The following is a 26,184-nucleotide window of genomic DNA, read 5'->3' on the forward strand; positions in this document are numbered from 1 at the left end:
CTTTCAACATATCCTCTGTGATAAACTGAATTCCTTTAAGCATTTCTTTTTTAAAAATCAACACAATATTAAGCTTTCTCAGTAGAGGGCGTCGGAGGGCATTGCAGGAAATAAGAGGCTCTACAGCTGTTCTGGTTGTGTATTGGGGGTTGGCTGGTGTGAGTGTGAAGACATTCAGAAAACATCTGCAGGCCCAGAACACAATCCATCTGTGTGAGCTTGTATCCTTGGCCAGGTGATAACCTTTTTTCAGCCCCCTTGACACAGAAATTTAAGTTCCTGCATGGCGAGCACATAGCTTCCTGTAGCCTGGAGGGTCACACACCTGAAATCACTTCTACAACCCTCTGCACAGCCTGTGCGCAACCCACCTGTGGTCCATGGGTCCACATGGAGCGGCCACTCCCTCTGCAAGTAAAATGAATTTTTCTTCCCCTTATTATAATTTATGTAATTATCTCATGGGATTGGAACATCCTTGGCTTTAGTATACCATGGCATTCAATGAGTTTGCCAACTTCATATATGTAGAAACGAAGGAAGCATGGTGACATGGGCCAAAAAGCCCTCTTTGGCTTCCTGTAGCAGAATATTGACGCTGTATGTCATTTAAACTCTGTAGGCTGTATTTGTTTCTTTAAACCAAGGAACTATCACATGATCTAAATAACCTGAATTCTGGAAAGCATCAAATGAGATGCTCAAAATGGAATTAATTTATACAGTGTAAGGTTACAGAATGGGTGACTATTTTTAGAATTGTATTTGATATTATGTCTTTAAATTACGTAAGTTGAGAAGTTTTATGACTATCACAAAACAAGATTTATTCTTCCTAGAAATAATGGGTAAAAAAATTAATTCTGTAACAAAATGAACACTTTATCATGTCACCTGTGCCAATCACAATTGTAGGCAGAATACTTATTAGGGCTTTGCATTTGCTTGAAGCTCTTGGTTTTCAAACCAAAGTACTAATCCAAACAACGTTATGCTGTGTTCTGGAATGAAAGGAGGAATGATGTGTCTATTGTTTTTGTTTTGTTTTGTTTTTAACGAATAGATTCTCTAAAATATTTCTTAATAGAACCACAGAATATATCCAAACATATTTACTGGCATGAATTTTCTTTTGTCTTGGCTTAACGGAATCTCTGGGATTTATGAAAAAAATTCTTTTATTCTTGTTGCCATAAATCATGTTATCAGTTTTGAACGAACCAGGGCTGGCCATCTAATGCCATGCATTATAGCATGTTATTTGAATTGAGAGCTTTGTTCCTATCAAAAGTAAGAATGCGTCTGGAGTGAGGAAACCTTTGAATCAGCCAGAGCCTTTCCCCGTTAATATCAACAGGCTCAACTGCAAGGAGACTAAGGACAAGGAAAGGAGAGTTTTGGTCCTGTCTGCCACTGTATGATAGGCAAGTCACTTGACCTGTTTGGACCCTGTTCCCTCAGCTATAAAGCCAGAGGCTTGGGCTGGACAATCCATAATGTCCCTAAAGCCAAGATGCTAGGCTTGTGAAAAATAGTGACTCTGAAAAAGTAAAATACTGTCTTGTATCTATGGATTTAGGCAATTCCAGGGCCATTAGAAGGCAAAACAAAGCTTGGACTTGATGAGGGGGACAACTTCTCTTTAAAAACTTCCTTCTAAATAATGAAATTAGACAGATAACATCAACACAGGAATAAGCCCGTCTATTTTATGCAATGTGAAATTCTCTCTCAGCTTGTTAGGATCACTGTTACAGCCTATTGCAAAAATGGGAGTCAAGTAGACCATGTGACTATGAGACCTGTGGTATTTCTTGGGTATCCCAGCATTGTTAGGAACAGCCATCTATGTTAACCCATTTTTTGCTTATAACGACCTGAATAGGAGTACCACCTACATTCCGGAGTTCAGGAAATGGAGATATGAGAGATTTTGTGGGTTGCCCAAGTCCCACAGCTAGTGAGTCGCAGAGGATTTTAAATTTGCACATTTAGTGCAGGTTTCTGGAACCTCAGGATCTCCTCTGTGGGGCATTATTAAACAGAAGGTCACAGTCCAGACAGATGATTAGCTAACGTGCTGGGATTTCTCTGGGCCAGGCTCGGTACTCCACGCTGTACACGGATTTTCTCAGCCCCTCAAAACAATCACAAGAATTACTAGTACTAGGTACTTTTAGTGCTTATTTACTCTTTGAAGGGCGGGGTACGCTCTGAGACCACGGTGGAGCTGCAGGAAGTGGGTGTCACCGCCGCCAGGAGGATCTTGCAGCGTGGATGGGGGTCTGGGGAAATTTTGGGGAACGAAAGTGGTGGGGTGTCTCGGTGTTTCGCTTCTCTGAAGCAGTGAGGAGCGACTCTAGTTGTGGGTCTCCGGTTACTACTGTCTGTCCCTGAGCTTCCCCCAGGTTTTGCGCCACTTTGCGCCCAGGGATCTGCGTGTCCCGATTGCCGCGCACGGTTCCGTCTCCCGTTCGGACACCGAGGCAGCGGGAACTAGCGCTCAGGAGGGCCCAGAGCCCAGGGATCTGAGCCCACAGCGCAGCCCTCCGGCTGCCACTTCAACACACGCTCAGCGTCCCCGCAGCTCAGCTGACCCGGGGGGCGGGGCCAGCAGCCAGGGGCGGGGCCGGGACCGGGAGTGCTGGCGCCAGAGTGAACTGTGGCTTCCGCAGCCCCCTGCGGCGTGGGGGGCTGAACCCCCGGCGCCCCGGCATGCGCCTCTGTCTGCTGCTGCTGCTCGCGCTATGCGGTGCGGGTATCACGGCCGCGGCGCGCAGCCTCAGCCTGCGGGGAAGCTGGAGGGTCCGCAGCGGGAACGGCTCGCTGGAGCTACCCGGAGAGGTTCCCGGCTGCGTGCACAGCGCCTTGTTCCAGCGGAACCTCATCCAGGTACCGTGTGCGACAGTCCCCGCGAGCCTGCGCCCGCGTTCCCCTCATGGTGAGGGGCCCAGGAACTGCCTGGTAGCCCCCAGCCCTGACTGGGGGTCCCTTTGGCACTGACTTCCTCTATGCAGCCTGTGGTGTGTGGGGAAACTGCCGAAGCAGTTTCATCTACTGTTGGCAAAGAGCACCCCTGGTCTGTGCTGGATGGAGACTGACCCAGTCGCCGGGGGACCTCAGTAACTGGAAAGCGGAAGTTTAGATAGGGCAAACGGTCTTGCTACGGGCGGTTTACTTACTGTCTTGGTTCTCCACGGAAGGGTGGATAGAAAGGACCGGTCACTGACAAAGCCTGAGGCGGGGGATTGCCGTTTCAACAACATGGACACTGCAGGGGATGATAGTAGTTTACTAAGTAAACGTTAACTGTATTTAGTAGTGTTACAGGTTTTCATTTTTGCTGCTAGGCCTCAGGGAATCACATATGGGATTTTGCAGCACATGTGTTGAGGAGACAGGCCTGTAAGAGTAAGGTTAGGATTGTCAGTGCAGGTGTAAAGGCTAAATAACTTTTAAGGCTGGTTGAGATGTGAAGACAGGTGCTCTTTTTTCTCAAGGCATGGGGGGGGGGCGGGCAGGGGGCGGTAGTGGTGGTGGGTCTCTCTCTCCCCCCCCCCCAATAGATGCTCCAATTCATAGACTCTTTGGGGAGGACGTTTTCCTGTTTGGCTGCCAGTGTGCAGTGGTTTGCAAACTGACTACCACCTTCCACTGTTTTTGTGATCCCACCTGCATTTCCCCATCCTTTCATTGTCTTTGTCAGGGGCAAAATGTACTTGATAAGTGGTTTGCACCCATTGTCCTAATCCTCATCAGAACTCTATGGAGTACATCTTCTTGTCTGCATTTTATGGATGGTATGGAGTTACAGAGCCCAGAGAAGTTAGAGAACTTACCCAAGATCACATAGCAACTAAGTGGCGGAAATGGAATTGTAACCCATGCTGGCCTGACTCCATAGCCTGGGTTCTGTACTATGCTGCACTTACCCCCTTGTTGTGAAAAACCTTGTGTTTTTGAATCACTGGTTGACTGTCAAGAATGTCATTCAAAGTTTACTTAAATGACAGGATGGTCAAGGAGGGTTATGCAAAATTTCTGATCTGGTACACATTAGCTTTTTTTCTCTCAAGAATGTATGTCTGAAAGGAAGTATAATTGACACTGACTACAGTCCAGTTTATTTTTTAATTAAATAATTCTCAAACTTAAGTACTACTTTAATTTTTTTTTAGTTAACAAACTACATGTGAAATAGACCACAGCTGACCCTGGCTCCCTGAGGTTTCACTTACACTGGCTTTGAGAATGCCTGTGTTCATTTTGCAGGGTCTCTTTGTCTCATTTCACTGATAGAATCAAGCCAATGGGAAATCATTAGATGCTTTAGCAAATCAGATTGTTCTATGTTACAGGGCTACCTATCAGGAAACAATGTTTGGTTACTAGTTAATGAGAAGGAGGTTGCTCATAATATGAAATAACTGACTTCCTCATGGGAATAATTTACAGTATCTGTTAAATCTGTTCATAAATTCTTAGAAAAACTTTAAGTTTCAATAAGGTGGATGTGGGACTTAAATGGTAGTGGGAGGTCTTTTGGGGATTGTGGAACTCCAGACCTATTGACAATAATGATCAACATCAGTATCATTATTGACTAATGTGATATTGTTGTAAGACCTGCTTTATTACAACATCCTTTTTTGGTATCAGCCTCAGGAAATACTCTATAGTTTAGAGCAGACACTGCCCAAATACTGTGTTTACATGAGAACTTGAAGCATATCTTGTTAAAGTCATTCATTTATTTATTAATTTACCTAATTATTTCATAAGTATTTATTCAGTACCTCCAATGGCAGAAAAGTGGCAGGCACTTTTCTAAGTGCTTGAAATTGAGTGGTGAAGGAAACAAAGTTTTTGTCCAATAGACACTCTAGTGGAGGAGCTAGACAAACAAATTAATAGATAATATAATGACAGGTGATCACTGAAGAAAAATAAAGCAGGTTAAAGGAAGAGAGTGATGGCTGGTTGGGAAGGATTACTATTTTGAAAAAGTAGTTAAAGATAGCTATTTTGATAAAGTGACTTTTAAGCAGAGATATTTTTGATGAGGTCAGTTTTAAAGAGAAGTGCATTCCCAGCAAAGAGGGAAAAAAGAAGGAAAGGGAGAGGCCTTGAGATGGGACCATGCTTTGACAATTCCAAGAATAGTAAGCAGGCCGGTGTGGCTGGAGCCCTGTGAGCCAGCAGGGAAGAGGATGAGTTCAAAGGGGGCGTGGAGGGCAGATCATGCAGAGTTTGTAAGCCTTGGGAAACGCTTTGGATTTTATCCTGCAGGTGATGGGAAGCTGTTGGGGATTTTGAGCTTGGAGTTACGTGATTAGATTTGCCTTTTAGAAGGTCATTCTGGCTGTTGTGTGAAGACTACAGTGCATCAGAATGGAAGCATGGAGACCAAGAAGGGGACTAATTATAATTATAGTTGTATGGGCAAGAGACGATTTCTGGCTTGGACCAAGGTGGCACCAGTGAAACCGTGAGAGTGGCTGTGAGAACACATTTTAAATGTAGAACCAACTTTTTTTTCAGTTGGATTGGTTGATAGATTGAATGTCAGGTTTGAAAGAAAGATGAATCAAGGAAAACTTCAGGATTTTTCGGGCTGAGCAGTTGGTTAAATGGAATTCATTATTAATAAGAGGCTCTGTAGCCAGCCTTGGGTGTTTCATAGTGACTGTGTTTCCTATACACAATCTAAACCTCAGGTGTCTTAAAGAGCCTTTTGGGCTCTCTCCTAAAGGTTATCATTCATTCATTCATTCATTCAGCCAATTATGCCATACACTAACATAGGCCTTAGAAATGAAAAAGAAATGAGAAGACTCAGTCCCTATTTTGTGGGTGGCTCCATTGTAGTGAGGCAGAAAACCAAATTAATAACCTTATGATAAGTGCTTAGATAAGGGGATTCTTGTTAGGAATGTTCTCAGCTTTCCTGTGCTGAGTTTAAGTTCCTCAGTGGTGTAAGTCTGAAAACCTTTTTAAATAAAAGATATTCTCAGTGTGCCAAAACTAGAAAATATAGGTAAGTAAGAAGAAGAAAACTTGGAAATCTGGCTTCCAGAGATAACTATTACTATTAAAAATAAAAAAAAAATACTCTATATCCAGGTGGAATTTTTCTATGTAGAAAAATTTTTCTAATTTTTCTACACATTTATGATAAGTATTTAAATATACAGTTTAACAAACTTTTTATACTAAATGTTTTGTGATGCGCAGTAAACATTTCTACAAACCATGTTTAATGTCTTTCTTATTCCATTGTGTACATTTGCTGTCATTTATAACCAATCAATTATTGTTGAATAGTTATCTGACTCCATTTTTTTCTATTTTTTGATAAAGATACTTTTAACTAAATTTTAGTTAGCATGCATCGTTATTTTCTTAGACAAAATTTTACAAGTGGAATTGCTGATTCAAAGAGTATGCACTTTTTAGTCTTTTAATATGTACTTCTAAGTTGTTCTCCATAAAAGTTGTACCAGTTTTAGACTCTTCATTTTATTAGAGTGTTTATTTTAGGTACAGATTGGATATTATTTTTAGAAACAAAAAAACAACTTCCAGTGAGGTTAAACACCTCTTATATGTTTTTTAAAATATATTTATTGGTGATTTGGGGTTACTTATTCTATCTATTTTTCTATTGGATATTCATATTTAAAAACATAGTGTTGTTAGACGTCTTGTTTAATAGTTTCAAAATTTTCCTATTTGTTAATGATTCTTTTGTCCCGTTGGCCTTTTAAAGTTTTATATATTGTAATCTTATAAGGTTTTGTCTTTTATGATTGATTCTGTCTTTGGTATTATGTTTTGAAAGTAACTCCCTCTCTCCCAATTAAATAAATATTGACATATATTTCATCCTTTAATATCTTTATATTTCCTTTTTTATATTTAGAATTTTGATTCATGTGAGTTTTTTTCAAATGGTTAGTCAGTTTTTTTCATTTTGTTTTTTTTATAAAATGTGTTTTTCCAAGACCCATCAGCTTCAAGTTGTTTCAGTCTAGTTGTGGAGGGCTCAGCTCACAGTGGCCCATGTGGGGATCAAACCGGCAACCTTGGTGTTAATAGCACTGGGCTCTAACCAACTGAGCTAACTGGCCACCCCTAGTCAGTTTTTTTATATCCCATGATTTGAACAATTTCTCTTTTGTCCACTGATATAAAACATTATTTTTATCATGCATGAAATTCACATATACTGATTTAATTTTCTTATTCCCACTTTTTAAATTCTTTAAAAATAATTATAAATATTTAATGTTTATTGTACAAAAATGGATGCAGAAAAGTATAAAATAAAAAGGAGAGAAAAAAGCAATAAAACGTATACTATAAAGCAGAGGTAATCACTAAAATTTTTCATGTATATCTTTCCAGATTTTTCTAAGTATACACAAACAAATGCAATAATATAAAAGTGAGATCAATCTCTAACATCGTTTTAAAAGTTACTTCTTCATTCAAAATATATGGTGAACATCTTTCTGTAAGTGTTTATAGATATAGATCTAGAATAATTTTTAATAACTGCATAGGCTTCATTATAAAGATGTGTTCTTACTTAAAATCTATACTTAAATATAGAAGAAAGTATATTATAAATATGTAAATACACACATATACTAAAAATGGTAGGCACCAGATGCTTAGTACTTTTTCTCTAAATTTTATTTCTGCCTTATATTCTTCACATGTAATTGGGACAAATGGTCAGAGAAGGATATTTTTAGATGTGCAAATTAATAAAATATAAGCTATAAGATTATATCATGGTAGCCATGCATATGTTTAACAGTTAGTCTGAATCATTTGAATCATTTATTCAAGGAGTCCCTAGGAATCATTCTTTCCAACGAGTCATGAGTCTGTCCATAGAGGCCCTAATCTGTAGGTTATCACTCATAAATACATTCTAATAAAGTATGTGGATAAATGTATTTTTGTTTTGTACCGTTTAAGTTGCCAGGAGGCAATGGGCATGTGAATAGACTTTTTAAACTTTTTATTATGGTGAATTTCAAATATGAAACAGTAGCAAAATGAGCTCCCATTTATATACACCACCTGACTTCAACAGTTATCAATTCATGACTAATTTTGTTTCTTCCCCCATCTACTATGCCCCACCCTACTTTTGAAGTAATCCTAAACATCACATCATTTCATCATCAAACATTTTAGTATGGCTCCTAACCACAATACTATTATTACCCTTATGAATATTTTTGATATGTTTCAGAGAAGGAAGTCCTATGGTTATGGTCCAAAATGACCAAACATAAACTTATTCTTAACATAGATGGTTCTTTTTCTGGTTGCTAAACTAACCTTCCACAGAGGACTTAAGAATGGACTGTCTGACTTTATTTGATCATTTTATGATGTAAAGTGATCTCAAGAGCTTTTAGAAAAGGAACCAATCACAAGTCTCTCTTTGACATTTATCCTAATCTTTCATGAGTTCTAGCCTGGCATTTAGGAGTGGTCTAAGAAAATAGTCTTGTTTTACCTTTGAAATTCCCCTTCTAAATCCTCTTTGGTCAGAAAATAAGGAGTTTCCTTAAACTGCAATCCCTTTTCACCAGAGCTGTGTTAGATGAGAAGCAGTATTTACTAGTTTAAGGATTTTCGAAAAAAAAATATTAAGGCTGACCAAAATGTGTTGACTTACCCATGAGCTTGGGATTTCTTGTACCTGTGCACCCTCTGAAGTAAGAATTGGAGGTGAAGCCCCTATTTGACAGTAAACAAACTGAGGGTTGGAGAGTACAGCTTCTTCAGAATGGAACACATAAATACCCTGTGTAGCTGAAAGTAACTTAGCTTCCCATGAACCTTTTCTTTTTCTCATACAGTACTCGATGCATGGAAAGTTCTACGCACATGTGTGTTTAAGAATTTTAAAGTCTAACTTAAGTGAATAGCCGTGCATCTGCTGTCCAGTTTAGGAGCTTGTGCATTCCCAATACCAACTGCAGTTACCTTGCCCCCCGACCCCCAGTCCTATTGCCTGTGTCCCCCTAAGGTGACCACTATACTGAATTATCATTCTCTTGCTTTTTACAAATTAAGGTTTTACCAAATGTCTGCAAATCTTAATTATCATATAGTTTAGTTTTGTTTGTTTTTGAATAAATGTTTTCTTAAACTTTATTTTTTTGCCTAAGTGTCCAAGAACGCAATACCTGTAAATGAAACAATGACAAAAACTTCCTTTTTTTCATTTAGCTCCATTTGAAGTAATTATGTCTGGTATAGAATCAGGCATTGGACTAAAGCAGAATTGGGGAGTGGAAGAGATAGACCTGGTTAAGGAGTCTATGTGTCTAATAAGCAGATATAATAAAGTTCAGAAGCTTATAGAGAAAATGAGACTGATACTGTCATTTGCGTGGTCTGATGACACATAGTTTGTTGATGTACAGCAAGTATGGTGAATATCAATTATAAATAACTAGCCCAGGCCCCACATAGCGTGTTTATCTCCTGGTACCCACTTGGTAGGTAGCACTGACATTGTAATGATTGACAGCATTTGTGACGTTGATGGCTGTGTTAGATAATGATGCAACATATGGACTCTGGAGCCAGATTTCCTGGGTCTGAATCAGTGTTCCACCACTTAATAGCCATTTGACTTTGAGCCTTGGACTCTCTGTTAGCAAAAGGAATGATGGTAATGCCTACCCCATAGGGTCCCAGGCAGTAACTCTCAGCTATTGTTATTTTTGTTGCAGTGATCATCTGGTGTAAAAGTGTAAGTATAGGTGACGGGAGGTACACATTCTTTCAACTATACTATGGTGTGTAGAATACAGACCTCGGTGTTAGAGTGATTTGGCTTCGTTCCTGGATGTACTTCTGCTTAGTCGTGGGAACTCAGGAAAGTCACTCCAGCTTTGGGAGTTTTAAGTTCTTCCTCTATGAAACGGTATTTACAACTCATGTTTGTTATGAAAATAAGAGTGTGTGAGTACCTATCCTGGAGGCTGACATATAATAAGTGGTCAACAAATGATACTGCTGTTGTCTTTAGGGTTCCTGTGTTTGCTTAACAGCTCAGCAACTTATGTGGGTCCTTAGTCATCAGATGTAATGCTGAACTGCTGTTTGCTTTAAATAGGACTCAGACTTTTAATATGGGCAAAGGGGCTCAGACCAATCTGGAACCAAATTACGTTGGTTGCTTCGCATTTGGAGTAGTTATTATAAATGTAATTGAAGCCTCTGCAACTTTTATTTTAGAGAAAATAAGGTGTTTTCCATTAGTAAGATAATTTGTTTAAAGACCTTAGTTTTTGGAGCAATTTTGAATTCACAGCAAAATTGAATGGAAAATATAGACAGTTCCCATGTCCCCCTGCACATGCACAGCCCCCACTGTCGGCATCCCCCGTCAGAGGGGTACATTTGCTACCATCAGGGAACCTCATGGACACATCGTCACCACCCAAAGTCCATACTTCACATTAGCGTGCCCTCTCGGTGGTGTACATTTGATGGGTTTTGAGAAAGGTACAATGACATACATATAATGATATGCATCCACCTTTCTAGTCATTCAGAGTAGTTTCACTGCCCTACAAAATCTTGTTCTCTGCCTATTCATCCCTCTCTCCCCCTTAATCCCTGGCAACCACTGATCCTTTTACGGTCTCCATAGTTTTGCCTTTTCCAGAACATCATATAGTTGGAATCAAACAGTATGTAGCCCGTTCAGATTGGTTTCTTTCAAGTAAGAAAATAATTTTAACCTCTAAGTTCTGTTTGTCTAGAAAAAAAATGTATCTGAGAAGATTGCCCTCTTGAACTCAAGATGCAGCCTCCTTCAGGGCTCTGAGAGCCGGGAAGGGGCCTCATGCCCTGCAAGCCAGGGACTCATCACCAGCAACCCCAGGGCTCAGCAGGTGGTCACGTTGCAACTGTGTTAGCCTTTGCACCTTCCTTCTCAGGGTATCTTTAACTGTATTCCATGGAGTCCGCAGTGTACAGTTATGAATAGGGCTGGGTGGAGATACATGGGTAGGCTAATGATTAGGTGCCTCTTCAAACCTGTGTCCTTAGATATTTATTCCATGTTGACTCATTGGAGAGGCTGAATCCTGCGTGGAGGGTGGGGGAGGGCAGGGGGGTGGGCAGGGTAAGAGCAGAAAAGGAAGCAAGTTGACTGGGCCTCTCACACCCCATTTAGCAGAACTTAAAACCTCACCATTAACTGGATCTTAAAAGTCAGTTTGGTGATTATCGGTTATTATTAAATCTCATCAACCACTCCCTCCTCTCGTAGTTTATCAAAATATATCTTCCAGTCAGGAGCAGTTACTGGCAGATACCTTTCTTTCCATCTTCATACACACCCAGTGATGCAGTGTCTCTTACAGATTTGTGCTCTGGGCCAGTGCCCAGCTGGCTGTTGGCCAACCTAAGTTAGTTGCGGAATGTAGACAAAGTCAGTTTTTCCTTCTCCATTTGGAATTGAAGTCCCTGAGGAAATGCCCCTTGGCCCTGTCCCTGTCATGGGGAGAAGCCCTCCATGTCTGCACTGTTCCCTCTGTGTAGCTGTGATGATGTTTGCAGAAGATAAACTGAAAAGCTCCACTTACTTTCTGTTCTGCCTCCTGCCTGGGAGCCCTCAAGTGGGAAGTAAACTGGAAAATGAGGGAAAATGAGTAAAGGGTGGAAGTCAATGGAAGAAAGACCTAAGGATTATGAAAGGGGGGACTTGCGGCTGGACAGTCAGACGGAACAGCATCTGTGAACACCCAGCAGGCTAGTCATCTAGGGCAGAGGTGGGCAACCATTTTCAGCAAAGCGCTAGAGACTGTTTGTTGTAGGCTTCTTGGGTAATGTGGTCTCTGTCATGGTCTATTCAACTCTGCTATTGTAGCATGAAAGCTGCCATATGCAATTTGTAAAGGAATGGGCTTGGCTGTGCTCCAGTAAAACTTTATTTATTGATACACGTCCATTCTTAGCTTGCTGGCCACACAAACACAGGCAGTGAGCTGAACTTGGCCTATGGGTTGTGGTTTGCTGACTTGGTCTAGGATAATATAGGAAATTTGAAGTTTGTAAGTTTGATGGTATCTGTGCTGCCTGTGTATTCTCTGTAGAGATTCTTTTTGTGCTCACTTAGTAAAGCTGAGTGAAAAATAACTTTGGAAATGGCTAAGTGAATCCAAGGAGTGGGAGTTTGCTGACCTTTGAGCAGTAGAGGAGAAGCATTTTCTCGGGAGGCAGGAGGAGATAGCAGCAACAAGCAAAGTGAGAACGACAGGGCAATGAGAGAGTGATGGCTGCACACCGGAAGTTCTGTCTTTCCTTCTCTGCTCATGGGTCAGTTGTTCTGAGTTTGGTTTTAATGAGGGAAACCAATCTTAATCTCCATAGTGTTCTTTGATAATGAAACTATATTATTTATATCTCAGAGCTCATTCCTTTCAGGTATTTTGTTGGGCTTTTTTTTTTTTGACATATTTTAGAATTTTTAGTTTGCAAATGCCATGAAACGTTTGAAAGATAGTGCTCTCTTAAATGGATGGAGATTTAGCCTTGAGGATGGGATGTGTTGGCATGTGAAATGCTTGTACTCCTGGGCCAAGAGTTCATTCATTTTTAGGTGATAAATAGCTATCGCTAATAATTTATTTTATGTTTATTTAATTTTGCATATGTAATCAACTACCATAATTTTTATCAACAGGATCCTTACTACAGATTTAATGACCTTAACTACAGATGGATCTCCTTGGATAACTGGACCTATAGCAAGGAATTTAAAATCCCCTTTGATATTAGGTATGTGTGTATATATCTATATCTATTTATCTCTCTCTCTAGATCTATGTATCTGTATCTATATCTATACCTATGCCTATATCTATATTTATTACTGTAGCTATATCTATTTGTTTATTATTATTTGAGCTTTTCTTCTTTTTCTGTCTCTGCAATAATCTCTTGTTTATTTAAGTTGCATATCAGAGAGTTGTCTGACAAAAGCCTTGTACCATAAAGGCGAATATATGATTTATGTTTTTATCTGTATATGAGGATGGTGTCACTGATCATCTGTCCTGAAATATCTTACTCATTATCCTGGTGGTTAGAATGGAGTCACCTAGACCTGGTCAAGTCTCTTATGTGTATTTCCTTCGCCCTACTCCCAGTAATCAATAGAATGTCTCTCTCTCTCTCTCTCAAATACTGTCAAGTAGGAGCAGAGATACATCATTTGTTCAATGTGGTATTCACCAGCCATTGAGTCTATGGCATTGGCCTTACATTATGTTGTGAGGCCATGAGAAAAAGCATGGTATAGTTTTAGTAATGTTCTATGTAGCAGAATGTAACCCAATTATACCTACCACCATTATTGCTAAATTAAAAAAAAAAATTGTCTCTCCCTCTTATAGGGCTTTTTTGACTAATGATTTACTAGCCTCTCAAAAGAGAAATAAAGCCAGAATCGGGTGCTCAACATCACAGAGCTACTCTGCTCCAGGCTCTTATTTCCAGATAATGCTTAAAAAAACACCTCTATTAGGGGTCTTACCTTTGGACTTAGCATATACAAAATTCAACCAACTGACTTTCCCATTTAAAACTTACTTTATATTCTAACAGCCTCATTATTTCTCTTAGCCTAACATCGTCTTCCCAGTCTTCTGTGCCTAGGGCATTTTTGAATCATCGTATCTTTTCTTCATCTCCCTGCATTCAGTCTATTCCTGACTCTTGTTAATTTTTGTCTGTCATTGCTCATGACTCATGACTCAGCCCGTCTTCCTCATTTCCAAGTTTCCGCCTTTGCGTACACCTTTATTAGGGAGTGCCTGAAATTAGGCCAAAGCTGCCTAACTAAATTTCTTGCTTTGTCTTTTTATTCTCCAGTCTTCCATATGTAGAAACACGAGATTCGTCTTCCCCAAATATTGATTTTTACCATAACGTTCTTGCTCAGTAACAAGTGTCTTCCCTTTGATTAACAAATCAAGTTCAATCTTCTCTGCTTGTTTGTGAAAATGCTGCGTAATGTTCTCATCCCTGTACCCTTCCTGCATCCCCTCCTGCCCTCCTGAATTGCCTTGCTTTCTCCGCTTAGCTCCCAGTGCCACTTTTGTACCTGAATCAAGTCTGTTACCTTAATGTTATCGATGCTGTTAGCACATCCATATTTTGGTTTTGCTCTTTCTCTTGGGGTCTATCCTCTACCTAGGCATTTCTACTCGTTAGAAAAAATAGCTTTATTGAGGTATAATTCATATGCCATGCAATTCACCCATGGGAAGTGTACAATTCAATGGTTTTTAGTATATTCACAGAGTTGTACAACCATCACTGTAATCAATTTTAGACCATTTTCCTCACCCCCAAGAGAAAGTCTTACCCATTAGCAGCCATCCCCCGTTCTCCACATCTCCCCCCAGCATCCCTACCCAGCCCTAGGCAGTGACTAATTTATTTTCTCTCTATGGATTTATCTCTTCTGGACATCTCATATCAGTGGAATCATACAGTATGTGGTCCTTTGTTACTGGCTTCTTTCAGTTAGCAGAAGAGTGTTTTCAAAGTTCATATTCACAAGCACAGTAAGTCTTCACTTAACATTGTTGATAGGTTCTTGGAAGTGAAACAAAGATAAGAAAACCAATATTACCATAGGCAAATTGATATAAACAAGAGTTAAGTTTCTAAGGCATAATTTTGGTCATAAAAACATCACCAAACTTCTAAATAAAGACCCAAAGCACTCTTAATATTAAACATTGGAATAAATGTAAGCTATAGATATATTTAAGAAAGATGAATAAAAACAAGTAAGATCATTGTTTTCCAACCCTATAATACAGTTCAGGGTCACGGGTGACTGGGGACTTGCCAGAGGGCTCAGGGCACAAGGCAGGAACCCACCCTGGACAGGACGCCTTTCCATTGCCTCTCTCTCTCTCTCTCTCTCTCTCTCTCTCTCTCTCTCTCTCTCTCTCTCTCTCTCTCTCTGTCTCTCTCTCTCAGATTGGAACAGTGTAGATGTGCCATTCACCTCGCATGCACATCTTTGGGATGTGAGAGGAAACTAGAGTCCTCGAAGAAAACCCACGCGGACATGGGAAGGACATGCAAACTCCACACAGACAGTGGCCCCGGCTGGGAATTGATTTTTTTTTTTCCTCCTCAACATTATAACGAAATGACATTGACTGAAACAATGTTATTTGAGGATCTGTTGTACTTCATTTCTTTTAATTGCCAAATAATATTTTATTGTTTGGGTATACCACATAATTTATTCTGTTCTTCTTTAAGTTCTTGTTTCCTTTTTGAAGCCTTTCCTTATGACATAAACTCTGATAGCACTTGTAGTCTGTCCAACAAGACTATACTACCAAGTAGAAAATTGAAAATTTTCTCTTTGTTTCCTGTATTTAGGCTTGAATGCCAACGAGATTGCAGACTCCTTAAATTTAGAGACTGTTTTAGTTTCCCGTTAGGCTTAGCAAGTCCTGGGCACATAATATCACTCATAGATACTTGTTAGTTAGTTAATGTGTTCTCTTAGATAGTGTCAGTAAATTTAATAGCTTGTAAAAATATTTTGTGTCTATTACTTAACTTGGTTCTCGTGAGAACTTTGTGAAGTCCTAGAAAAGAAGTCAATGAATTTGAATATTATTAGCTCTGCTCCTGATTTTATGGTGATTGAAATATTATGAAGAAAGATAATCTGGATTACTTAATATAAAAATATGTTAAATTAATACTTCTGAAAATTTGAAAACTGCTTTTTAAGGATGTATATTTTTTGTGAAATATTCCTTTAGTTATTAATAAAAAAAGTCTTATCTAATTTAATGTTTTATACATTTTGTTTTAAAAATATTTTCTTTTTTTAGCAAATGGCAAAAAGTAAATTTGGTTTTTGAGGGCGTTGATACAGTTGCAGAAGTCCTGCTCAATAATGTTTCCATTGGGAAAACAAACAACATGTTCAGAAGATATGTAAGTACATATTGACATCAGGTTAAGAAAACCCACTTATATGTGTTTGTGTTGTTATTGTGAGTAGAGAAATTTTAGTGCATATTTGCCCATGCATGCAGGTACAAGCTCTTTGAAGTATTGGGTAAGTTATTTTATTCCTCTGTTGTCACATTTATAGAATGATGAAAACACTACAAACGCTATAGAGTAACTGTGAGCATTTAATAAGCGAATTATATAAAATAATTCACACAGTTCTTGATACATGGGAAGTATTCAACAAATGCTGTTCCCTTCTCTGTTATTTGATGATCCAGAATTTCATGGGAAATGATCATTGAGACACCATTTTAAAAGAAAATGTTCCGCCCTTTCTGGAATAATTATATTAAGAGATCATGTCCTGATCTCCCTTCCCTTTCAAAGGTAGACTTTTCAAAACAAAAATAACTTATGACTTAGAAATACATGCTATTCATACCAAAGAGTCAGGTTGTCATGAAGAGTCGAGGAAATCCTTGGCAGTTCAAGGCTTTATGTAAATAGCCAGAGCAGATGTTCCAGAGCTAAATGTATTTCCTGTTTTCCCTGTTTGCCTAGGACCATCATCTGTCAGTAAAAACAGAAGGAGAAATCTGGATATTTACATTTGGGTAGGAGAATGTATTCAGTTATAACTAAAAGTCGGCAACTGAGTTATAGTAGTTTGGAAAAGTGCTTTCTCCTGCAAAAAGGCTAACCCTAAAGATTTTCAATTATTTTACGCATCTCCTCTTCCATCTTTTATCTGCCTATGTCTAAAATTTTACACACAAGGCTACTTCTTGTGTGTAAAGAATACATCTATTCTTTCCCTTTAATTCAGAGCTTTGATATTACCGGTGTGGTCAAAACCATAAACTTCATTGAGCTGCGTTTCCAGTCACCAGTGTTGTATGCGGCACAGCAGAGCAGAGCTCACACTCGCTACCAGGTGCCCCCAGACTGCCCTCCAAGTGTGCAGAAGGGCGAATGCCATGTCAACTTTATTCGCAAGGTAATGGTCTCACAAATGGATGGGGCTTTAACCTTGAAGGTGGGATGTGCTGACATATGAACTCCTTGCTTGAAGATAACAATGATACTTCAGAAGTTGGGAATCTCTTTCCTACCTTCTGAGTGGGATTTGAAAAAATTTAAAATAAGAACCAAAAGATTATATGAATTTTTGTAGAGAATTTTTATCTTTCTAGGTTTTTTTTCCTGAAGCATGCTTTAGAACTTAAAGAAGACAAATAGTTGACGGGTAAATGTAACTTTACAAATTATTTTTTAATATTTAGGTTTATCAAACTTTTCACCAGACTGTAAAGTTCATATTTATTAGGCTTCCTTCTTTTTACTAGGAAGCCTTCTTCAAGTATTAATATATTTACTGACGTGTTCTTTTACAGGTAGGTTCTAATGAAATCTAAAAAAAGATAAAATCTGCACAGTATATTTTTCTTTGAGTCTGATCTCAGTTTAGATGACTTGGATTTATTCTAATTCATGGTTGAATTAGTATTCCATGTGATATTTAGTTTTTTATTAAATTTTTTTTTTAATTGTGGTAAAATGCACATAACACAAAATTTACCATCTTAACCATTTTTAAGTGTACAGTTCAATAGTATTAAGTATAATCACATTGTGAAACCAATCTCCAGATTTTTCATCTTCCAAAACTGAAATTCTATACCCATCAAAAAATAACTCCCCATTTCCCTCTCCTGCCAGTCCCTGACAACCAACAGGTTTTCTGTTTCTATGTGTTTCACTCTTCTAGATACCTCATATAAGTGGAGTCACAGTATTTGATTTCACTTAGCCTAATGTCCTCAAGGTTTATCCATGTTGTAGTATGTGTCAGAATTTCCTGCCTTTTTAAGGCTGATTCCTGTCCCATGGTAGGCACATACCACATTTTGTTTATCCACTCATCTGTCCATGGACACTTGGGTTGCTTCTACCTTTTGGCTATTTTGAATAATGTTGCTGTGTATGGATGTACAAATATCTGTTTGAGACCCTGCTTTCACTTTTTTTGTATATATGCCCAGAAGTGGGGAATACTGGATTACCTGATCCTTCTAGTTTAAAATTTCTTGCAGGAATTAGCATTTAATTTTAACAACAAATGTAATCATTGGTTTCGTTGTGAAGATACTAAGTGTATTTTTTTTCAGCGCTCGTTAGCTAAAACCTCAATTGATAAATTCTGATGATTTAAGTTAAGTGGTTGTGTTTAGGCTGGATGGATTCACCATTAAATTATGTTTTCTTAAGATAAGTACTGAGGTCAAAATTCTGCCTCCACCTGTTTGACACAACATACCCAGTCACCATGTGTTCATACGACTAACTGAACAGTATGTCACGGAGCAGGCAGTCATTCCATAGAGCACTTGTATGCTGATACTTCTGATTAGACTTCAGCTTTTGTTTTCTACCTTCAGCTTCAAATGGCACAGTGGTTTTAATACTAGAGGTTGCACTTTTCCCCTCTCCTCTTCCGTCTTTAATCTGACATCAAAACGAGGACTTCCTGAATCTTCATGTGAAAAATTTACTTTTCAGGTCATTGGTAAAGGTGTGTGTGTATATATATATATATATATATATATATATATATATATATATATATATATATATATATATATAGAGAGAGAGAGAGAGAGAGAGAGAGAGAGAGAGAGAGGTATATCATCAGATATATCCATGTAGTATTTTCTCTCTACCCCCTATTCAATTTTTTTGACATTGAAAACACACTTTCAGGTTGTTTAGATAGAACAAAATCCTTTGTTGAAATCAGGAATCAGACCCAGGTTTCTGCTCTCACAGTGTGCAGAAGACTTGCCAGCAAATGACTGCATCTTGGTGTTTCTGGCTAGATTGACCTGATCCAGTGGGAAGAGGCCTGAATTGGAGACCAAGTCAGGAATCTTGGATCTGAATTCTGGCTTTACAAACCCAGAGGGATCTTAGGCAAGTTCATCATTTGTGTACGGAGCCAATCTCTTCCCTTCCTTCCTGATGGTTGATATGAGGATACAGTGAAATAGTAACGTAAATGTACTTTCCATACTCAAACAGTGCTATACAACTATTCAAAATGGAGACTTGTTTCTATAATTACAGACATCTAAGTGTATAAACTGACAAAATGCCTCAGTTTTGCTTATGTGAAGTTAGTGGAGTAGAGGTGGGGAGTAGGTGTAATAAAATGTTACTCCCATCTCTTCTTTGACCACCCCCCTTCTTTCCCCTCTTGTCTCTGCTTCCTTCTCTGTCCAGCTTGGATGGTGGGACCCATCACCTTAGCGGCCCTCTTCACCATATTCCACACCATCCTCTGTGTTTTCCACAGATAATCTCTGGCCACTCCATCTAAAACTCTTTATTCATATCAACCTCCTCCTCTTAAAAGTCTTATTATTCAGGACGCTCTCTGTTCAAGACACTTTCTCTTTTCATTTTTTCCCCTCTCTGGTCTGTCTCATTTATTTTCATTTCTTCAATAACCAGTTGAATTTCCAGTGACGCCTACTATTGTATTGTCAGCCCAGACGTCTCTTCCATCCCAGACCTGATATTCAGTTGTCTGTTTGGCATCTTCACTTGGCTGATTCAGAGGGACCTGAAACTCAGTCTGTCTAACACTGCACTTGGGATCTAAATTCTTCTCCCAAGGTGCCGTGTCTTGCTGAATGGAATACCATCCACGGCAGTTGCTCAAGCCAGAAACCTAAGAGTTATTTTTGACACCTCCCTCTCTCTCTTTTCCCTCCTCCAATTCATTACTAAGTCCTTTTGATGATGTAGATGTTATCTCTTCAGTAGTTCTTGAATATGCTCATGTTCCATTTCTAATACCATGCTTGAGTTCAATCTGTCATCATTTCTTGCATGAAATAGTGCTCTTGTTGCCTACATGGTGTTCCTACAACCTCATTTGCCTTCCTTCACTTAATTTTCCACAGAGCAGCCAGAATGTTCTTTTCAGACAAAAATCATCACAGCACTCCCCTTCTTAAAACTCATCAACAGTTTCTCATTGCCTTTGGTCTACAGTCCAGAGTTCTTAGCTCTGTCTGCGTATAACCATGTCTGCAATCTTCTCCCACCTCTAGTCTATTGTTCTCTCTTCATTTCCTGGAATGTATTCATACTCTGTTGCATATACTGTTCCTTCTGAAAGGGATGCTTCATTTTCCTCTCCCCTAAGGACACTGGACAAGTGGAACTCGCCCTTCAAGTTTCCATAGAAAAGTCAGTTTATTCAGGCAAACTTGTTGTGACATCCTCTTCCCTCATTATTTGTTCCCTGTCTGTTTTCTTTGTATTTGTGATTATTTATTCAGTGCTTGATTTTCTTGCTGTACACTGTGAACACTAGAAGCAGAAAGACTGTGTCTCTTTTGTACATGGATGTACTCTTAGCCTGACACACAAAAAGCACTTCACAAATATTTTTTGAGTAAGTGAAACCTTGTATTTTCTGAGGTTGTATGAATAGAAGTGATTGGTAGCCCCTGATGGGGAAAATATTCTGCCTTAGAAGATGTTGAATATTTTTTCTTTCCTCCTTCTCCCTCTCCCTAATAAAATAATTCATATCTGAACTTACAAACTTTCCAGTAAATATCCCAAGATGGTTTTCCTCCCGAACATGAGAACCTGATACTTAAGTGGTAAATTTAGACAAATACGGATACTATGAAGTGGTTTTAATTCTTTGTTTTTCTCTGTAATGGAAACAAATTTATCCCTGTCTTAGATAAATACAGAGCTTAGGAAATAATACTTAATTGGAAACAGTTTGGTCAAATCTTCAGGCTCTATTCTACAAGTGATCCACTCAGAAAGATCTTAGTACTTCCTGTGGTGCTTGTTCCTTTTTAAAAGCTGAACTCACAGCCTTGCACATTTTAATTAACTGTGTTTTGGAATACTTTTTCTTTCAAGAAGTAGAAATTAGAAAAATTCTGCTTGAAATGAATTTATTTTAAGGGAACCATCTCTTGCTTTTGAGTGTGAACCTTTGTAAATTAAGATGGAAATTGAAATATTTCTGAAGGGAGAGGCAGGTAGCTGAATAAGACTGGATAAGATATTTGCCTCAGCCACCTGTGTGAACTGATTGTTTTTGGGCAGTAAATTCAGAAACTAGGACTTCTGAATTCATAATGGAGGAAGCAGGGATTGGCAAGTCTAGCTAAGGTTTCTTAAACCTATTTATGAAATATCTTTATCTTCCAATGTGTTTCCTCCTTCTTTATAGTTATTACATTTAAGTACAATATTCTTTATAGTTATTACATTTAAATACAAGGGTAGGTTAAGAGTTATTTTGGAGAAGTCTAAAAAGTAACTATTTTGTTACTTCAGTGTAATATGCTTTTGAAGAATAAATGTACATAATTAAATTTTATGTTCCTAAAACATTTCTGCAAAATTTATGCTGCATAGGTTGATGTATTATCTATTGCTGTGTAACAAATTATGCCAAAACCTATTATCTCAAAACAACATTTATTTTTATTTTCTGTCAGTCAGGAACGTGTGGCTTAGCTGGGTGCCTCTGGCTCAAGGTCATACCTGAGGTTACAGTCAAGCTGTGGCCCCGGGCTGCAGTCATCGACTAGGCCTGAGTGTTTGTGCCTAAATTCTCTCATGTGGTTATTGGCAAGCCTCAGACTGGCTTCCAAGCTCACTCCTGGGGGCCTCTCTACAGAGCTGCCTCATAACATGGCAGCTGGCTTCCCTTTTGGACAAGAGAGAGTGGGAGAGGGTGCCCAAAACAGAAGGTGCAGTCTTTTATAACATAATTTTGGAAGTTATCACCTCTACTGGTTAGAAGTGATTGGCTAGGTCTAATCCATACTCAACGGGAGGGGATTCCACAGGGGCATGAATATCAGGAGTGGATCATCGTGGGTCATTTTAGAAACTGTGTATGGGACACACACACACACACACACACACACACACACACACTATTATGGACTTAATTTTGTGCCCCCCCGCCCCCCGGATTTGTATGTTGAGGTATCAATCCTCAGTGGCTCAAAATGCAACTCTATTTGGAGATAAGGTCTTTAAAGAGGTGACTAACTTAAATGAGACCATTAGGGTAGGTCCTAATCCATTATGAATGATGTCCTTAGAAGAAGAAGAAATTTGGACAGCAGAAAGAGCCAGTAGGGATGTGTGCGTGCACACAGAAAAAACACTACGTGAGGGCACAGTGGGGAAGGACCATGTATAAGCCCAGGAGAGAGGCTTCAGAAAAAACCATCATTGCCAATACCTTGATCTTAGACTTCTCAGCCTCCAGGACTGTGAGAAAATCAATTTCTGTTGTTTAGGCCACCCGTGGTATTTTGTTATGGCATCTATATTAATTAGCAAACTAATATACACTTTTATAACATTTTTAAAAGAAAAGGGTTTTTTATATTTAAATGTCATGATAGTCAGATTCTACTTTTTTTCCTTTGAAATTACAGGAGCAGTGTTCCTTTAGTTGGGACTGGGGGCCTGCCTTTCCTACCCAGGGCATCTGGAAAGATGTTAGAATTGAAGCCTATAACATTTGCCATCTGAACTACTTCACGTTTTCCCCTCTATATGGTAAGTCAAGATGTCTGATTTCTTGTTTTACTCTTTTAAGCCTCTTCTGTGTCATAAAAAATTGAGTTTATAATTTGAATATATAGATTTATTTTTCAGGGACTTATTTTAAAAAAAATTGTGGCACATTAAATTAAAAATGTGAAAAATATGTACAGACTGTGATTTGTCATGAAAATGTACATTATAAAGTAGGTAAGTAGGCAGGTAGATACCTTTTAACATATTTTGAAGAGAACAAAAAGAAAAAGAAAGAAAGAAAGAGAGAGAGAGAGAGAAAGAAAAGCAAGCAGTTGTTTTCCCGAGCTAAGTATTCTTAAAGAAGGGCCTGCTGGTTTGTACTCCGTTTTGCTTCCCCTGTGGTCACTTTCTTCACTGTGCTGAGTTCTTGGTTTGCTCAAATTATCAGGCTGACTTTCTTTCACTGCACATTGTCTCTTCTGAAGGCCATGACGTACCCCCCTTGTTAAGAGTTAAAAGTAAACTGGAAGGCGAACAAGGCATAAAGAAAGTTTTGTAAGGTAAAGAATACTACTTTTGCAGGTGAAGGAACTATTCACAAGAAAGGATCATTGAATAAAAGTTCAGAAATCTCACAGATGTCAGTGAATCAGTTAAAAGCTGGTCAAATATCTGGTGAGTTCTTGGCTCAGCACTGTGTTTGTTTGGCGTAGAAAAGAAAGACAGTATGTATTCTCATTCCTGCATTTTGTTTGGGTGGGGTGGGGAGATATAAGCAGCTACCAAACCAAACACATTGTGTGATGGGCTTCTGAGATGGGAGCCCCGGGAGTTCAGAAAAATCAAAGATCAGTGAGGATTTGAGCAGCTACGGAAATCGGGGTGAAGGTGTATCTTCCATGATACTTCACGATACTTAGTCCAATTACATGCAGGCCTGACTCAATGAAATCAGTAAGCAAGATGTAGTGTGGCAGTGCAAGACTTCTGTTATCTTTGGGGCTCTGGTGACTCTAGATTGGTATTCAATCAAACCCAGTCTGTTTTCTAGAGGCAGAAGATAAAAGCAAATCAGAGATGGTTAATAATTGAGAAGGTCACTGGGTGCTGCTGCCATGTATAAATGTTAAAAAGTTATGAAATTATCTAACTTAACTTGCACCTATAAATGTGGATATTTCAGCTGTCTAGTTTAGTTCTTTTCACACTTTTCTTCAGGTTATATGTTCTTATAACCTAAACTGAGTTGTGCTACTAAAATCGAATAGTGGTTCGTTCTCCCCCATCCCTACCCATAATTTTTCTCAGGTATACATAATAAAGTCTAGTTTTAAGAAGGGGTGTGATTTATTTAAAAGTTACTTATTTAATGGTTTTGAAGCTTAATCAATGTTTTAGGTAGTGAGCCAAAAGTATAGAGTTCCAGAGATTCCTGATACCTGAAAATATTTGGTTAATGCTGCTCTAGTTTAATTAAAATGTCTGAATATGAAGATAAACATTTCTTCCTGAATATGAGTCATTAGAGTTCAGTTTATTAGTTGCTAATGACTGGGTGAATTTTATTTGAATTAAATTGATTTAAATTATGCTTAAAATTTAATTAAATTCCATGTAATCATTTCCCCATATCAATTACATTTTTAATGTCTTATGACTACAGTATATTTTGTATTTAACATAGAGAAAAATGTTTCCTGTTTAGAAGATGTGCCCTGTGCATATTAAGCAGTAATTCTTTTCGATTAATTCTGTAGATTTCAATTTGGTTATTTGATGTAATAAAGAAAATTGAAGCCTAACCTTATGAAAGCATTAGGAAAGGAGCTTCTTTAGTTTTTTTCTGAATTTTTTTCATCACTGAAATCAATAGAAATTTTTAAAAGTTGAAAAATAAAGAGAATAAGCTAATATATTCTGGATACTTTTATGCATTTATTTGGTACATAATATGAGGCAGGCATTGTGAGAGTTACTAAAAATAAAACTAATTAGTTCGTATCAAAAACATACATGTGATTTTTATCTAAAATAAAATATATTAATTTTAAAAATTTAAGTTTGAAATGAGGTTGTTTAGAACTAATGAAAATGGTGGCTATCTCTGGGAATTGATACTACAGATAGTTCACATTTTATTCTTCTGCTCAACTGTTTTCTAAATTTTGATATTGAGCATATATTGTTCCTATAGTAAGGAGGGAAAAGTAGCTAAAACAAACTAATATATCTAGTAATTTCAGCCAACTCATGATGAAGGGCTAACCTAATTTGACTTGTGACACTTTTGTTTTCTCCCTATTGAGGCTAGAAAGAGATAACATTTTTGCTTTTCTAAATGTTCAATTTATTTCTTAATTTAAAATTAATGAGTTTACTACTGAATATCAAATGACCAACCATAATCTCCCAATTTAATTGTGTATAGTATAACAGAAAAGGTGTTAGACTTTTAAAAAATTAACTTGAAATTAATTTGCTTTGTGTGTGTGTGTGTACACATACATATATACACAAGGTTGGACAATTAAGTTCGCAAACTTATCCTAGAAAAAGTGCTACATACCTCATTGCTGAATATCACTACGGTCACCTTCAAAGTACTCCCCTTGGGAAGCTATACAGATGCCTGCACCTAATCCACCCTTCAAAGCAATTTTGGAACTCTTTTTCTGGAATGGCCATCAAAGCTGCCATCGTATTACCCTTGATGTCCTGAATGTCATCAAAATGTCTTCCTTCAATATTTCCTTTACCTTTGGGTAAAGAAAGAAGTCATTGGGGGCCAAATCAGGTGAGTAGGGAGGGTGTTCCATTACAGTTATTTGTTTACTGTCCAAAATCTCCCTCACAGACAGGGCCGTGTGGGCTGGTGCATTGTCGTGATGCAAGAGCCATGAGTTGTTAGAGAAAAGTTCAGGTCGTCTAATTTTTTCATGCAGCCTTTTCAGCACTTCCAAATAGTAAAATTGGTTAGCTGTTTGTCCAGTTGGTGAAATTCATAATGAATAATCCCTCTGATATCAAAAAAGGTTAGCAAGATCGTTGTAACAAGCTTGCGAACTTGTCAGACCTCGTATGAGTACTGTTTGTATTTCTGTTTTGCATTCTCAGTCCTTCTAATAGTGGTTGCTAAACTTTTGCACTTTTCAATATCCTGTGGTCATTTGTTTGATTTTTGCCTTAACCTCAGCTTCCTAAATGATTTTCACATATCTTAATGTTTAAGATGATAAAAACACATTTGTATTTGAAAACATACTGAGGTCAAAGGAAAACAAGAAATCCTCCCATTATATCATTGGCTCTTGTTGTTTATCTAGATATTAAGATATCATTTCATTGATGTGGCTTTCTTTAAAACCTCATTAGAAAATATTTATTTGAAAGATTCATCTTTAGCCCTGAAATATTCTAATAAGGTTTGAAATAGCAGTAGCTGTTTTAGGACACCGATATTTTCAGTATTTTAATCATTGAAAGATTGACCCTGGTATTGAAAAGGGAAGCTCAGATGCTTTTTACCAATACCTTTGCTCAGAAGACTCTACTGTT

The 26,184-nt window shown here is 38.2% G+C and overlaps 1 protein-coding gene across 2 annotated transcripts in view; it reads left to right on the top strand.

Moving 5' to 3' along the window:
• Positions 1 to 2,606: 2,606 nt before the first annotated feature.
• MANBA (mannosidase beta) overlaps positions 2,607 to 26,184 on the top strand; it is a 78,785-nt gene continuing 55,207 nt past the window's right edge. The window contains exons 1-5 of one of the 2 annotated variants that reach the window (XM_019738927.2): positions 2,607 to 2,892; positions 12,734 to 12,828; positions 15,924 to 16,029; positions 16,877 to 17,047; positions 22,545 to 22,668. In XM_019738927.2, the coding sequence (XP_019594486.2) occupies positions 2,716 to 2,892; positions 12,734 to 12,828; positions 15,924 to 16,029; positions 16,877 to 17,047; positions 22,545 to 22,668 (673 nt within the window). In that variant the 5' untranslated portion in view covers positions 2,607 to 2,715. The remainder of the gene's footprint in view (positions 2,893 to 12,733; positions 12,829 to 15,923; positions 16,030 to 16,876; positions 17,048 to 22,544; positions 22,669 to 26,184) is intronic. The other variant, XM_019738926.2, reaches the window with a different exon arrangement.

This window comes from Rhinolophus sinicus, linkage group LG02 (genome assembly GCF_036562045.2).
Source record: "Rhinolophus sinicus isolate RSC01 linkage group LG02, ASM3656204v1, whole genome shotgun sequence".
Classification (NCBI taxonomy): Eukaryota; Metazoa; Chordata; class Mammalia; order Chiroptera; family Rhinolophidae; genus Rhinolophus; species Rhinolophus sinicus.